The following is a 15,100-nucleotide window of genomic DNA, read 5'->3' on the forward strand; positions in this document are numbered from 1 at the left end:
GCCACAACCCTGCCCTGACACGTCACCGAGTGTCCACACCCCATTCCGTGACGTCACAGAGCACGCACAACTCCTCGCATGACGTTACAGTGCAGGTGACGTCACCCGCCGTTCCCGCTTTCCCCGCGCGGGGTCGCCCTCTGCCCCCGCCCATCGATCGCTCGGCGCTCGCTCTGCCGCCGCGGGGCCGGTGCCGGCAGGCGGGCGAGCCGAGCGCCGAGATGAGCCTGGCCGAGGGCCGCGCCCCGCGGAGAACGGCGGGGAATCGCCTCTCGGGGCTGCTGCAGGCCGAGGAGGAGGACGAGTTCTACCAGACCACCTACGGCGGCTTCAACGAGGCGAGCGGCGGGCGGCGGGCGGCGGGCGCGGGGGCGGGGGACACGGAGCGCGGCTGTCCGGGAATGCGCGTTTGCGGGATCCATGGATGCCCGGGGGATCCATCCCCGGGGCACTCCGGGATCCCTCCGCGGCCTGGCCGATGCCGTGTCCCGCAGGCGCCCCGGGGTAACGGGTACCGGGGGTCTCCGGGGGGACCCATCCCCGCATCCCGCAGGAATTTGGGCACACTGAGATACCCTGGGCATCCCCGGGTGCGATCCCACCGTTCCCAGCCCCACGTGCCCACCATTCCCAACATTCCCATATTCCCAGTGTTCCCCACGTTCCCAATGTTCCCATATTCCCACCATTCCCAACATTCCCATATTCCCAGAGTTCCCCACGTTCCCAATGTTCCCATATTCCTAACGTTCCCACATTCCCAACGTTCCCTGGGTGGGATTCCATAGTTCCCATTCCCAACGTTCCCGACGTTCCCAGGAGTCCGGGGATGATGAGTACTGTGGGGAGCACTTGGTGGGATTCCATGGTTTCCAGTCCCATATTCCCAACGTTCCCAACGTTCCCAACGTTCCCTGGGTGGGATTCCACGGCTCCCAGTCCCATATTCCCAACATTTTGAGCATTCCCAACGTTCCCTTGGTGGAATTCCATGGCTCCCAGTCCCATATTCCCAACGTTCCCAACGTTCCCAGGAGTCCAGGCACGACAAGTACCGCGGGGAGCACTCAGTGGGATTCCATGGTTTCCAGTCCCATATTCCCAACGTTCCCAACATTCTGAACATTCCCAACGTTCCCTGGGTGGGATTCCACGGTTCCCAGTCCCATGTTCCCAACGTTCCCAACATTCCCAACGTTCCCTGGGTGGGATTCCACGGTTCCCAGTCCCACATTCCCAACGTTCCCTTGGTGGAATTCCATGGCTCCCAGTCCCATATTCCCAACGTTCCCAACATTCCCAACGTTCCCTGGGTGGGATTCCACGGCTCCCAGTCCCACGTTCCCAACGTTCCCAACGTTCCCTGGGTGGGATTCCACGGCTCCCAGTCCCACGTTCCCAACGTTCGTTCCCAACGTTCCCAGGAGTCCGGGGACGACGAGTACCGCGGGGAGCACTCGGACAGCGATGACGAGGTGGACTCGGACTTCGACATCGACGAGGGCGACGAGCCGGGCTCGGAGCAGGACGAGGCCGAGCCCCGGCGGCGCCGCCGCGTGCTCACCAAGGCCTACCGGGTACCGAGCCGCGCCCGGGCCCCTGCGGGGGAACGCCCCAAATCCCACCGTTCTGGGGGTTTCAGCCCCGGTTTGTGTCCCGCAGGAGCCGCTCAAGAGCCTCCGGGCCAAGAAGGCGGAGGGGCCGCGGGGAGGGTCCCAGAGGAGCAGGGAGGTGAAATCCGTGCCCCTGGAGCTGCCGGAGGATGTGGGAGACAGTGAGTGCGGGGTGGGGATGGGGTGGGAGCAGAGTCTTGGTTGGTGATCCCAGCTGGAAATGGGATCCTCTGGGAGAGCTCCTGGTTCTCCAGGGACTTGGAATGGGATCCCGGGGGCCAGGAGGGATCCCGGGCTCTCTGGTGCTCCGGGGGCCAGGAGGGATCCCGGGGGCCGGGAGGGGATCCCAGGGGAGAATTCCTGGTTCTCCAGGGACTGGGAGGGGATCCCGGGGGCCAGGAGGGATCCTGAGGGCCAGGAGGGATCCCAGGCTCTCTGGTGCTCCGGGGCCCAGGAGGGATCCCGGGGGCCGGGAGGGGATCCCAGGGGAGAATTCCTGGTTCTCCAGGGACTGGGAAGGGATCCCGGGGGCCGGGTGGGATCCCGGGCTCTCTGCCAGCGTGCTCGGCCGGTCGTGTCCCGCAGGCCGGAAGCACATGCGGCAGTCCACCACGGAGCACACGCGGCAGACGTTCCTGCGGCTGCAGGAGCGCCAGGTGCAGTCCAAGAGGAAAAAGGGAGGGACCAGCTACGAGCGGCCCCTGACCCAGGAGGAGCTGCTGGAGGAGGCCAAGATCACCGAGGAGATCAACCTACGCTCCCTGGGTGAGGGAGCGGGATACTGGGAATGGGATACTGGGAACGGGAATGGGAATGGGATATTGGGAACGGGATACTGGGAATGGGATACTGGGAACGGGAATGGGAGTGGGATACTGGGAATGGGAGTGGGAATGGGATACTGGGAATGGGATACTGGGAATGAGAATGGGATAATGGGAACAGGATACTGGGAATGGGATACCAGGAATGGGATACTGGGAATGAGAATGGGATACTGGGAACGGGAGTGGGAATGGGATACTGGGAATGGGATACTGGGAATGAGAATGGGATACTGGGAATAGGATACTGGGAATGGGATACCAGGAATGGGAATGGGACACTGGGAATGGGCTGCTGGGATACTGGGACTGGGAGTGGGACAGGGACACTGGGAATGGCCCAGGGGTCCCAGAAGTGATCGGGGGTCCCAGGATCAGACCTGGCAGCCCTGCGACGGCGCCGTGCCGGGCTGAGCCGTTCCCTGCCCCTGCTCCTGCCCCCGTTCCCGACCCTTTCCCCACCCCAGAGAACTACGAGCGGCTGGAGGCGGACAAGAAGAAGCAGGTGCAGAAGAAGAGGAAGATCGTGGGCCCCGTGATCCGCTACTGGTCCCTGACCATGCCCCTCCTGCCCGAGCCCGGCCGCGACGACCCCGTGGACGTCGAGGGGTGAGTGGCACCAGAACCCCAAACCCCAGCCTGGAGCTGGAGCTGCCCCAGAGGGGTTGGGCCGCGCCTCAGAGCTCCCAAATCCCAAAATTCCACTTCTGGTGGGTGGATTTGGATGCTGAATCCCAGCCTGGAGACTTCCCTTCACTTTGTCCCAACTTGGGGAGGGGTAAAGCACTCTGGAGCCCCAAATCCCACTGGAAAAGCATTTTGTGAGCACCACCTTGGGATTTGGAACCCCCAAATCCCACAGGAGAAACGGGTTCGGGTAGCAGGTCTGAGGCTCCAAATCCCTTGGGAGTTGCAGTTTTGAGGCCCCAAATCCCATGACAGTAGCAGCTTTTGGGCACCACCACAAATCCCAAATCCCCCATGGGAATCACATCTTTTGAGGCCCCAAATCCCATGGGAATCCCAGTTTTTGGGCACCACCACAAATCCCAAACCCCCCGTCGGAGCCGCAGCTTTTGAGGCCCCGAATCCCTTTGGGCTCGGAGCTTTTGGCCGCCCCGAGCCCCACGGGCTGTCCCCATCCCGGCCTGGCGGTGCCGTTGCAGGCTGGACCCCGAGGCGCAGCCCGCCGCCGCCGCGCCGCCGTCGCCGGGGAAGTGCTCGCGCACCTTCATCTCCTTCAGCGACGACGCCACCTTCGAGCGCTGCTTCCCCCGGGCCAAGGCGCCGCGGCTGCCGGTGCGGGAGCTGTGCCCCGTGACCCACAAGCCGGCCCTGTACCGCGACCCCATCACCGACATCCCCTACTCCAACGCCCGCGCCTTCCGCATCATCCGCGAGGCCTACCGCAAGTACGTCACGGCCCACGGGCTGCCCAGCGCCGCTGCCGCCGCCGCCGCCGCGCCCCGCCGAGAGCCCCGCGGCGCGGCCCGGCAGACAGAAGATCGTCATCAAGCAGAGCGTGCCCAGCGCCTGAGAGCCCGGATCTGGGAGTTGGGATTTTGGGGTTTGGGGTATGGGAGAGTCCTTTCCAAAACGGCAGAAGATCGTTATCAATTAGAGCGTCCCCACTGCCTGAAATCCGGGATTTGGGATTTTGGGGTGTTGGGGTATGGGAGAGTTATTCCTAAAACAGCAGAAAATCATCATCAAGCAGAGCGTCCCCAGTGTCTGAAATCTGGGATTTGGGGTGTTGGGGTACAGGAGAATCCTACCCAAAACGGCAGAAGATCGTCACCAAGCAGAGCGTGCCCAGCGCCTGAGAGCCCGGATCTGGGATTTTGGGTTTTGGGGTTTGGGGTATGGGAGAGTCCCTCCCAAAATCATCATCAAGCAGAGCGTCCTCAGTGCCTGAGATCTGGGATTTGGGATTTGGGGTGTTGGGGTACAGGAGAATCCTTCCCAAAACGGCGGAAGATCGTCACCAAGCAGAGCGTGCCCAGCGCCTGAGAGCCCGGATCTGGGACTTGGGATTTTGGGGTTTGGGAGAGTCATTCCTAAAACAGCAGAAAATCATCAAGCAGAGCGTTCCCGGTGCCCGAGATCCGGGATTTGGGATTCTGGGGTGTTGGGGTGTGGGAAACTCTGGACTCTGCATCCCTCTCAAAACAGCAGAAAATCATCACCAAGCAGAGCGTTCCCAGTGCCCGAGAGCCCGGATTTGGGGTTTGGGGTGTCGGGATATTGGGATTGACAGCGGTGCTGGTTTTGTGGAGGGGCTCCCTTCCAGAGCAGCAGAAAATATTCATCAGCAAAGTGCCGGCAGTGCCTGAAATCCCGGGATGCTGGGATACTGGGGTGTTGGGATTCGGGATTTAGGGATATGGGATCACCCAGAGTGAGGTTTTTTGGGGTCACGGCTCACCAGGACTGTTGGAGGAGGGAATAAAGTCGACTTGGGGGTTGGTTTGTGTGGGGTGGTGGGAGATCCTACAAAAATATGGGGCGGGAGCCCCTTTTTCCAGGAGTTCCTACAAAAATTTGGGTGGGAGCACCTTTCTTCAGGAGAACCTACAATAAATAAAGTGGTTTGCAGAACCCTTTCCCAGAAATCCTACAAAAAATACGGAGTGAGAGCTCCTTTTTGTAGGAAATGCTACAAAAAATAAGGGGTGGGAGCCCTTTTTCCAAGAAATCCTACAATAAACAAGGTTCATGAAACCATTATTTTCCATAAGATGCTACCGTAATAGGGGATTCCTTTCTCCAGAGAAGCCTAAAATAAAGTTTATGGGGTTCTCTTTTCCAGAAGACCCTACAAAATTCATTCCCAGCTCCCCCAAACCCCGAATTCGGGCTTGTGGGGCCAAACCCTCCTTGAGCTTTGTAGGGTCTGTGGGATTTGGGAAGGATCCGTGTCCCCCTTTTCTCCCGGCCGTTTTTGGGGTCGGAGCGTTGTGGGATTTACAGGACTGGGGGGCGATCCTCTCTCCCCTGTGCCGCTGGCGGTTTTTGGGGTCGGCGAGGCGCCGCGGGGCCGGGGCGGGGCCCCCCGTTCCCGATAAGGGCCGGGACACGGATCCGCCCCTCCCGGCCCCAATAAAGCGCTGATCTCATGCCCCGCGCGGCCCCTCAGCTTTGGGATCGGCCCCGGGGCTCCGGGACCAGCCCCGGCCTTTGGGATCGGCTTTGGGATCCCCCCCCGCTTTAGGATCGGCCGCGGGACCAGCCCCGGCGCTTGGGATCGGCCCCAGGTACGGCCCCGCTGTCCCCGCGCTGTCCCCGCGGCGGGCGCGGTGTCACCTCCCCCTCCCCTCCCCTCCCCCACAGGAATTTGGGGGTTTGGGGGTCCCGGCGCCGCTTCCCCAAGGAATTCCCACGCTCCGCCGGGGGTGGGGCGGGGCAGGTGCGCCCCCGCCCCCGCCCCGGGGACCCCGCGGAGCGGCAATTGCGGGGTCGCGACATCTGGGGACTCGGGGCCGGAGCGGGATGTGACCCTGGCAGGTGACAGAGGCTGGGGACACTTCTGGGGACACTTCTGGGGTGCGCTCGGCGTCCCCAAGCGCTGTCGCCGCAGAGGGTGGCACGGAGGGGTCCCCCCGTGTCCCACGGGGTCCCCACGGGTGGCTCCCTGCTGTCCCCCGTGGTTCCACCCCGCTGTCCCCACGGGTGCCACCCCGCTGTCCCCAGGTCCCCGCGGCCATGACGCCGTACCGGCAGGAGCTGGAGAAGTACCGCGACATCGACGAGGACAAGATCCTGCAGGAGCTGTCCCCGGAGGAGCTGGCCCAGCTGGACGCCGAGCTGGCCGAGATGGACCCCGAGGTGGGCGCGGGGCCGGGGGGCGCGCGGGGCCCCGCGGGCGGCAGGAGGTGACTGTCGCTGTCCCCAGAACGTGCTGCTGCCCGCGGGGCTGCGCCAGCGCGACCAGACCCACAAGAGCCCCACGGGGCCCCTGGACCGGGACGCGCTCCTGCAGCACCTGGAGCGGCAGGCGCTGGAGGCCGAGGAGCGCCAGGACCTCATGCCCTTCACCGGCGAGAAAAAAGGTCTGGGGACAGCGGGGACGGCGCGGGGACGGCGCGGGGATGGGCTGGGGACAGTCTGGGGACGCCGAGGGGACCGGGCCCCCAGGCTCGGGTATATTTAGCTCGGCCTCGCCAGCGGCTCGGGTGTCCTGGGCGAGCTGGGCCCCCGCCAGCCCCGGGCACGGCCACCAGCCCTGGCAGTGTCACCGCCCAGGGACAGCAGTGCCAGCCCCGGGCACGGCCACCAGCCCTGGCAGTGTCACCGCCCAGGGACAGCAGTGCCAGCTGCGGGATGGTCACAACCCAGGGACAGCAGTGCCAGCCTCAATGAGGCCACCCCGATGATGCCACCTGAAGCTGTCTGTCCTCGTGTCCCCTGGGAAGCCGTCTGTCCCCGTGTCCCCGAGCTCCCCGTGACCTGTCCTGTCCCCATGGCCGGTGTCCCCGTGTCCCCGAGCTCCCCGTGACCTGTCCTGTCCCCATGGCCGGTGTCCCCGTGTCCCCGAGCTCCCCGTGACCTGTCCTGTCCCCATGGCCGGTGTCCCCGTGTCCCCGAGCTCCCCGTGACCTGTCCCTGTCCCCAGGGAAGCCGTTTGTCCCCAAGGCGGAGGGGCCGGCGCTGCCGCGGGAGGAGCAGGTGACGCTGGAGCCGGAGCTGGAGGAGGCGCTGGCCAACGCCACCGAGGCCGAGATGTGCGACATCGCCGGTGGGTGGGGACGGCGGGACCGGGACGGGAATGGGATCGGGATCAGGATCGGGAATAGGATGGGAATGGGATCAGGATGGGATCGGGAATGGGAATGGGAATGGGATGGGATTGGGTACAGGAATGGAATGGGAACGGGAATGAGATGGGATTGGGAACAGGAATGGAATGGGAACGGGAATGGGATGGGATTGGGTACAGGAATGGAATGGTAACGGGAATGGGATGGGAATGGGACGGGAATGGGATTGGCATTGGGATCGGGATTGGGATCGGGATTGGGATGTGATCGGGATCAGGATTGGGATCGGGAATGGGATCAGGAATGGGAATGGGGACATGGATGGGGTTAGAATGGGGGTGGAATTTGTAAAGGATGGGATGGGATTTCCATGGGATTTCCATGGGATTGGGATGGGATTGCCATGGGATTTCCATGGGATTGGGATCGGATGGGATTTCCATGGGATCGGGATTGGATTTCCATGGGATTTCCATGGGATCGGGATGGGGCTGGGATGGGATTCCCATGGGATTCCCATGGGATGGGAACGAGGCCGGACTCTGCGCAGGCCGGGATCCCCGCGGGGCCGGGAGCGGCACCAGGAAGGGCCTTGGCCGAGGGTAACGCTGTCCCCGAGGGGCTGCGCGTGTCACACGGTGTCACATGTCACCCGGGGGGGACACCGAGCACGAGGCCAGCATGGCACACCTGTCCTCGTGTCACTGTCACACACACCCGAGTGTCACACACATCCCTGACACCCCTGACCCTGTGTCACACACACCCCAGTGTCCCACACCCGAGCGTCACACACTTTGTCCCACAGTGTCACACTCGTGTCCCCCCTCACCCTCTGTGTCCCCTCGGTTAAGGCAGCTGCCAGTGCCACCTCCCTGAGGGGACAGCGGGGTCCTGTGTCCCCCGTGTCCCCCTGTCACCCCGCTGTCCCCGGTGTCACCCTGATGTCCCCGTGTCCCCGCAGCCATCCTGGGCATGTACACGCTGATGAGTAACAAGCAGTACTACGATGCCATCTGCAGCGGGAACATCTGCAACACCGAGGGCATCAACAGTGAGTGACAAAGGGACAGGGACAGAGCCATCCACAGGGAGTGACAAAGGGACACGGGGACAGGGGGACAAGAGCCTCCACGGGGTGGTTGGGGCAGCATTTGGGGACCAAACTCGTGTGTCCCTGTGTCCCTGAGCACTGTCCCCATGTCCCTGAGTGCTGTCCCCATGTCCCCACACTGTCCCCACACTGTCCCAGGCGTGGTGCAGCCGGACCGGTACCGGCCGGTGCCGGACGAGCCCCCGAACCCCACGGACGTGGCCGAGACGCTGCGGCGGCTGCAGGACAACGACCCCGCGCTGCAGGACGTCAACCTCAACAACATCAAGGTGACACCGCTGGCACCGTCCCCGGCGGTCCCCAGGGCGGCCTGTGCAACCCCGAAGTTGGGTGAAGCTGGCACCCAAGGCTGGTCCCTGTCCCCAGCGTGTCCCCAAGGTGCCAGCCCCTGGGTGATGCCGTGTCCCCAACTGTCCCCAGGACATCCCCGTGTCCACGCTCGAGGCCATCTGCGAGGCCATCAAGACCAACACCCACGTGCGCAGCCTCAGCCTGGTGGCCACGCGCAGCAACGACCTGGTGGCCAACGTGAGTCCCCCGGTGGCCCCAAATGTCCCCGCACGGGTCCTGTCCACCCATCCCCGGCACACCAAGGGCGGTGTCCCCACAGTGCCGCTGTGGTGCCACTGTGGTGTCACTCTGGGGCCACTGTGGTGTCCCCACGGTGCCACCGTGGTGTCCCCAGGCGGTGGCCGAGATGCTGGAGCAGAACCAGAGCCTGCAGAGCCTCAACCTCGAGTCCAACTTCATCACCAGCGCGGGCATGCTGCGGCTGCTGGCGGCCATCGGCCACTGCCGGACACTGAGCGAGATCCGCGTGGACAACCAGGTGACAGCGGGGACAGCGGGGACAGCAGGGACAGCAGGGGAGGTGACAGTGACCTGTCTCCAATCCCACAGCGCCGGCGCCTGGGGGACACGGTGGACACCGGGGTGTGACACTGACACTGAGCGTGTCCCCCGTGTCCCCGCAGTGCCGGCGCCTGGGGGACACGGTGGACACCGGGGTGTGACACTGACACTGAGCGTGTCCCCCGTGTCCCCGCACTGACACTGAGCGTGTCCCCCGTGTCCCCGCAGTGCCAGCGCCTGGGGGACACGGTGGAGATGGCCATGGCGGCCACCCTGGAGCAGTGCCCGTCCCTGCTGCGCTTCGGCTACACCTTCACCCAGCAGGGCCCGCGGGCGCGCGCCGCCGCTGCCCTCACCCGCAACAGCGAGCTCCGTGAGTGTCCCCAGGGTCCCCCGGCGTCCCCAGGGCCACCCTGGGGTCACTGCCAGGGCGTTCCACCAGGGAGGGCTCCCCCAGAGCTGTCCCCAGCTCAGAACGAGCCCCTGAGCGTCCCCAGGTGTCCCCTCGGGGCAGGACTTTGGGGTCCCACCCCTGACCCCCCTCTTCTCTCCCCTCAGGTCGCCAACAGAAGAAATCCTAAAAATTCCCCCGTGCCCGCCCCGAGCTCAGGAACCGCTGGGAATAAAGTGGAAAAATGGTCCCAAAAAATTCCCACTTTATTCCCGGGGCTCTGGGGACACCTGGGGACATTTGGGGACACCTGGGGACACTCGGGGACGTCAGGCCGGTGGCAGTGGTGGCGGCTCCTCCTCGTCGGAGTCGAACTCGGCGTTCCCGTCCTTCACCCAATTCCCAGCGGGATCCTGGAGCCAGCCCCGGCTGGGACACAGGGAAAGGGGGTTGGGGGATTTTTGGGAATTTAGGGAATTTTTTTTTTATGTTTTTGGTAGGTTTTGGGGATTTTTTGAGGGTTGTTTTTGGATTCTTGGGAATTTTTTTGGGAATTCTTTTGGGATGTTTTGGGGAATTTCTGTAGGGATTTTTTGGGGGACACTTTTGGGATTTTTCCCAGAATTCCCAGATCCCAACCCACCTGCGCAGGTGCAGGTGGTGCCGCAGGATCCGCAGCCGCTCCGGGCTCGGCCCTTCGGAACATCGGGAATTTCCTTCCGGCCCTTGGGAAAACCGGGCATTTCCTTTCCTTCCCCGTTTCCTGTCCTTGGGAATGCCTGCGGGAGCGAGGAAGGGGCTGCTGGGAATTCTGGGAATGGGGAATTCCCGGGAAAACCCCCCGGAATGGGCGGAGTCTCACCCTCTGTGTGTGCCGGGCCGGGGGTTTCGGAATTCCCGGAATTCCCGGGGTTCCGGGACGGCTCCGGCGGCGTCTGGGAATTTTTCGGGACCATCCCGGGGATCCCAGCCCGGAAGCTGCTGCCCTTTGTCCTGGGAGGGAGAAGGGAGAGGGGGTGAATTCCAAAACATTCCCTTTCCTGAAATGTTGGGGTTTCCCCCCAATTCTCCTCATCCCTATCCCAGGAATCCCAGAGCTTTTCCCATCCTTCCCAAGCCCCTCCTTGGAATCCCAGAACTTTTCCCTGCTGTCCCTTTTCTGGGTTTTTCCTCAGGTATCCCTGAGTTCCTTTCCCATCTTTCCCCATTTTCCCCATCTTTCCTAGTTTTTTCCCCATTTCCCCCGTTCCCCCCTTTTTTTCCCGTTTCCCCCCATTTCCCTGTTTTTCCCCCCGTTTCCCCCCCATTTTTCCCCATTTTCCCCCGTTTTTACCCCCGTTCCCCCCCGTTTTTCCCCCATTTCCCCCCCGTTTTTCCCCGTTTCCCGTCCCTGTCCCTCACGCTCTCCGGCAGCAGCCGCTGTACGGGGCCGATGTCAGCAGCGCGCTCCGGGCCAGGCGACGCGTCCGGGCCAGCAGCGGTGCCTAGGGACGGCCACGCCCACCTGAGGCCACGCCCACGCAAGACCACACCCACACGGATCACATCCCGCCGTGCCACGCCCACTTAGGACATGGCCACACCCATACAGAACCACACCCACACAGACCACGCCCACCCAGGACAACACCCACATAGGCCACACCCACGTGGGAGACACCAGTGGGCCACACCCCATGGAGACCACACCCATAGATGCCACACCCGCATTGAACCACACCTGCAGAGACCACGCCCTCCCAGGGACACACCCACAGAGGCCACACCCTCCCGGGGTGCACCCATAGAGGCCACGCCCATTTGGTGCCACACCCACCTGCACCGCTGGGGCCACGCCCGGGGCCTCCTGCGGGGTCACCTGGGGACAGCGGTGCCGCCCGAAGGAACGGCGCAGGTCTGGAACGGACAGGGACGGGGACACGTGAGGGACAGCAGGGACAGGGAGGGGACAGGGACACGTGAGGGACAGCAGGGACAGGGAGGGGACAGGGACGGGGACAGGGATGGGGATGGGATAGAGACAGGGACAGGTGAGGGACAGCAGGGACAGGGAGGGGACGGGGACACGTGAGGGACAGCAGGGACAGGGAGGGGACAGGGACGGGGACAGAAGGGGACAGGGACAGGTGAGGGACAGCAGGGACAGGGATGGGACAGGGACAGGTGAGGGACAGGGACAGGTGAGGGACAGCAGGGACAGGGATGGGACAGGGATGGGACAGGGACAGGGATGGGATGGGGACAGGTGAGGGACAGCAGGGACAGGAGGGGACAGGGACAGGGATGGGACAGGGACGGGGACAGGAGGGGACAGGGACAGGGACAGGGACAGGTGAGGGACAGCAGGGACAGGGATGGGACAGGGATGGGACAGGGACAGGGACAGGTGAGGGACAGCAGGGACAGGGATGGGACAGGGATGGGACAGGGACAGGGATGGGATGGGGACAGGTGAGGGACAGCAGGGACAGGAGGGGACAGGGACAGGGACAGGGACAGGGATGGGACAGGGATGGGACAGGGACAGGTGAGGGACAACAGGGACAGGGATGGGACAGGGATGGGACAGGGACAGGTGAGGGACAGCAGGGACAGCAGGGACAGGGACAGGGACAGGGATGGGACAGGGATGGGGACAGGAGGGGACAGGGACAGGGACAGGGACGGGGACAGGTGAGGGACAGCAGGGACAGGGAGGGGACAGGGACAGGGACAGGGATGGGACAGGGACAGGAGGGGACAGGGACGGGGATGGGATAGAGACAGGGACAGGGACGGGGACACGTGAGGGACAGCAGGGACAGGGATGGGACAGGTATGGGACAGGGACAGGGACGGGACAGGGACAGGTGACACGGGGACAGCACAGGTGGCCGCGCAGGTGACACGGGACACGCGCACTCACTGTCCAGGTGCTTCCTGCCCGCCCGGTGCAGCAGCAGCGTCTGCAGAGTGTCACACACGGGCCGCTGGGGACACAGCGAGCACGCCAGCCTGGGGACAGCGGGGACACTGAGGGGCAGCGGGGACACCGAGGGGCAGCGGGGGACAGCGGGGGACCCTCACCTGCCGTCGCGCAGCAGCAGCGCCTCGTCCTCGGGGATGGCACTGGCCAGCAGCTCGGCCACGCGGCGCCTCTGGGGACAGGGGGCACCGAGCGTCACCCCTGTCCCCACCCTGTCCCCACCCTGGGGACAGCCCTGGGAAGCGCTGAGGGGACAGAGTGGGGCCGGGGAAGGACCTGGGGCACCTCGAGGGGACTGAGGGGACACAAAGGGACCCAAGGAAGGGTTGGGGGTCCCGGGGGGTTCAGGAAAGGGTTGGAGACACCCCGGGGAGCGAGAGGGGACACAAAGGGACCGAGGGAAGGGTTGGGGGACCTCGAGGGGACAAGGGGGGACCCAGGGAAGGCCTCGGGGGACCCGCGGGGTTCAGGCCGCGGCCCGGGCGTGACCCGGGGGTGGCAGGGGCGGCCGGGGCTGGGCTTGGCCGTGCCGGGGGTCCCCGAGGGGTGCCCGGAGAGGGGTCGCGGGGGTCCCGGGGGGTGCCGGCCCCACCTGCAGCGCCCCGAGCGGCCCCGGGTCGCTCTCGTCGCGCTTAAAGGACATGGCGGTCCTCGCTAGGCCGCGGTCGCCATGGCAACCGCCACCGCCGCTTCCGGGTAGCGCTTCCCAGCGGACAGCCGGCGGGGCGAACTACCAATCAGCGAGCGCTCAGCGCGGCCCGCGCGGCGCGATGGGAGTTGTAGTTCGAGCGCGGGAAGCTTCCGTGGAAATGGCGGCGGAGATGGCCCGGGCGGAACTACAACTCCCAGAAGGGGCCGTGAGGCCGCGCCGGTTCGGCGGGGCCCGGGCCGAGCGCTCCCCGTGAGCGGCGGGGCCGGGCCGGGACCCCCGGGGGGGAGCCCCGGGCCGGGACCCCCGGGCGGGCCATGGCGGGGAGCGGCGGAGCCGGGGCGGCCCCGCGGGAGCACCGCCTGCAGCCCGGGGACACCCTGCCGGGGCTGGCGCTGCGCTACGGGGTGACGGTGAGCGGCCCGGGGGACACCGGGGGGACACCGGGGGGACACCGGGGCAGGGAAGGCCGTGGGGGTCCCCAGGGGTCATCTCATCCTGGCGCGGTTCGGTTCGGCTGCCCGGTTCGTGTCCTTATCCCTGTGCCCATCGCTGTTCCTATACTGGTCCCATTCCATCCCCGGTCCCGGTCCCGTCCCGGTCCGGTCCCGGTCCCACCCCGCAGATGGAGCAGATCCAGCGCGCCAACCGCCTCTACTCCTCGGACACGATCTTCCTGAGAAGCACGCTGCTCATCCCGGGACACCGGGACACGGCCGGGGACACCCCCGGGGACATTCCCGGGGACACGGCACGGGACATTCCCGGGGACTCCCCCGGGGACACGGCCGGGGACAGCCCCGGGGACCGGCCCGGGCCCTCCCGCCGGGATCTCTCGGCCTCGGATTTCCTGCGGCGCTTGGACGCCGAGATCGGGCGCTCCAAGGAGGCGGCGGCGCAGCGGCTGCAGGGCCGGAGCGCCAGGTGGGAACTGGGGGGAAATCCGGGAAACATCGCGGGCAAAATCGGGAAAAACGGGGGAGGAAACGGGTAAAACTGGGGGCGAAAGTGGGGGGAAACTGGGGGGAAACTGGGGAACATTTTGGGGAAAACTGGGGGGAAAAATTGGGGTGAAACTGGGAGGAAATTAGGGAAAAATTTGGGGGGGAATTGGGATGAAACTCGGAGGAAATTGGGGGAAATTTTGAGGAAAAATTGGGGGAAAATTGGGTAAAATTGGGGGAAAATTTGGGATAATTTTGGGTAAAAATTGGGGAAAAATTTGGGGAAAAATTTGGGAAGAACTGGGGGGAAACTGGGGTGAACCGGAGAAGATGGGGGCGGGATGGAGGTAGGAGGGAGGGATCCCAGCTGGGCCGGGCGGTGGCAGCGCCACCCCGGTGTCACCGGCTGTCCCCGCAGCCCCGCGCCGGCCGCGGGTGGCCCCGGGCCCGCATCCCCTCGCGGGGCCCGGCTCGGACCCCGGCCCCTCACCAGGACCCCGCGGGCGGCCGCGCTCCGGGACGCCGAGGACGAGATCTTCACCTTGTGACAGCGGGGACATTGGGGACACTGGGGACAGCAGGACGGGATCTGCACCTTGTGACAGCGGGGACAGCGGGGACACTGGGGACAGCAGGACGAGATCTTCACCTTGTGACAGCGGGGACAGCGGGGACACTGGGGACAGCAGGACGGGATCTGCACCCTGTGACAGCGGGGACATTGGGGACAGCAGGACGAGATCTTCACCTTGTGACAGCGGGGACATTGGGGACAGCAGGACGAGATCTTCACCTTGTGACAGCGGGGACATTGGGGACAGCAGGACGAGATCTTCACCTTGTGACAGCGGGGACATTGGGGACAGCAGGACGGGATCTGCACCTTGTGACAGCGGGGACAGCGGGGACACTGGGGACACTGGGGACAGCAGGACGGGATCTGCACCTTGTGACAGCGGGGACAGCGGGGACAGCAGGACGAGATCTTCAC

At 64.8% G+C, this 15,100-nt stretch overlaps 4 protein-coding genes across 6 annotated transcripts in view; 3 read left to right on the forward strand and 1 right to left on the reverse strand.

The window, feature by feature from the left end:
• Positions 1-9,809, forward strand: part of TMOD4 (tropomodulin 4) — a 28,107-nt gene extending 18,298 nt beyond the window's left edge. Inside the window, exons 1-10 of one of the 2 annotated variants that reach the window (XM_068174905.1) lie at positions 5,536-5,691; positions 6,128-6,262; positions 6,330-6,486; positions 7,050-7,172; positions 8,159-8,248; positions 8,447-8,577; positions 8,729-8,836; positions 8,994-9,137; positions 9,389-9,533; positions 9,719-9,809. In XM_068174905.1, the coding sequence (XP_068031006.1) occupies positions 6,140-6,262; positions 6,330-6,486; positions 7,050-7,172; positions 8,159-8,248; positions 8,447-8,577; positions 8,729-8,836; positions 8,994-9,137; positions 9,389-9,533; positions 9,719-9,741 (1,044 nt within the window). In that variant the 5' untranslated portion in view covers positions 5,536-5,691; positions 6,128-6,139 and the 3' untranslated portion in view covers positions 9,742-9,809. Of the gene's footprint in view, positions 1-5,535; positions 5,692-6,121; positions 6,263-6,329; positions 6,487-7,049; positions 7,173-8,158; positions 8,249-8,446; positions 8,578-8,728; positions 8,837-8,993; positions 9,138-9,388; positions 9,534-9,718 lie in introns of those variants that run through there. The other variant, XM_068174906.1, reaches the window with a different exon arrangement.
• On the forward strand, positions 174-3,989 carry VPS72 (vacuolar protein sorting 72 homolog). The gene is given in 7 exon segments (XM_068174909.1): positions 174-338; positions 1,425-1,577; positions 1,663-1,774; positions 2,199-2,378; positions 2,905-3,046; positions 3,604-3,900; positions 3,902-3,989. Coding segments are annotated over 7 exon segments (1,074 nt in total). The 5' UTR covers positions 174-221; the 3' UTR covers positions 3,975-3,989.
• Positions 9,723-13,304, reverse strand: SCNM1 (sodium channel modifier 1). 2 transcript variants are annotated; one of them, XM_068174908.1, is made up of 8 exons: positions 13,109-13,304; positions 12,618-12,688; positions 12,457-12,545; positions 11,368-11,447; positions 10,953-11,035; positions 10,414-10,544; positions 10,195-10,330; positions 9,800-9,980 (listed from the first exon to the last, which is right to left on the reverse strand). In XM_068174908.1, exons 1-8 carry the CDS (start codon positions 13,157-13,159, stop codon positions 9,881-9,883), a joined length of 741 nt encoding a protein of 246 aa, XP_068031009.1. In that variant the 5' UTR covers positions 13,160-13,304; the 3' UTR covers positions 9,800-9,880. The 2 variants fall into 2 exon arrangements, with proteins under 2 accessions (XP_068031008.1, XP_068031009.1); XM_068174907.1 differs by lacking the exon at positions 10,953-11,035 and having other exon boundaries at positions 9,723-9,980.
• A 41-nt stretch (positions 13,305-13,345) lies between these two features.
• On the forward strand, positions 13,346-14,677 carry LYSMD1 (LysM domain containing 1). Its single transcript, XM_068174743.1, has 3 exons — positions 13,346-13,578; positions 13,791-14,155; positions 14,528-14,677. The coding sequence occupies exons 1-3, from the start codon at positions 13,483-13,485 to the stop codon at positions 14,655-14,657; spliced, it is 591 nt and encodes a 196-aa protein (XP_068030844.1). The 5' UTR covers positions 13,346-13,482; the 3' UTR covers positions 14,658-14,677.
• The last annotated feature ends 423 nt before the right edge of the window (positions 14,678-15,100 follow it).

The sequence above is a fragment of the Anomalospiza imberbis genome, chromosome 29 (assembly GCF_031753505.1).
Source record: "Anomalospiza imberbis isolate Cuckoo-Finch-1a 21T00152 chromosome 29, ASM3175350v1, whole genome shotgun sequence".
Lineage (NCBI taxonomy): Eukaryota > Metazoa > Chordata > Aves > Passeriformes > Viduidae > Anomalospiza > Anomalospiza imberbis.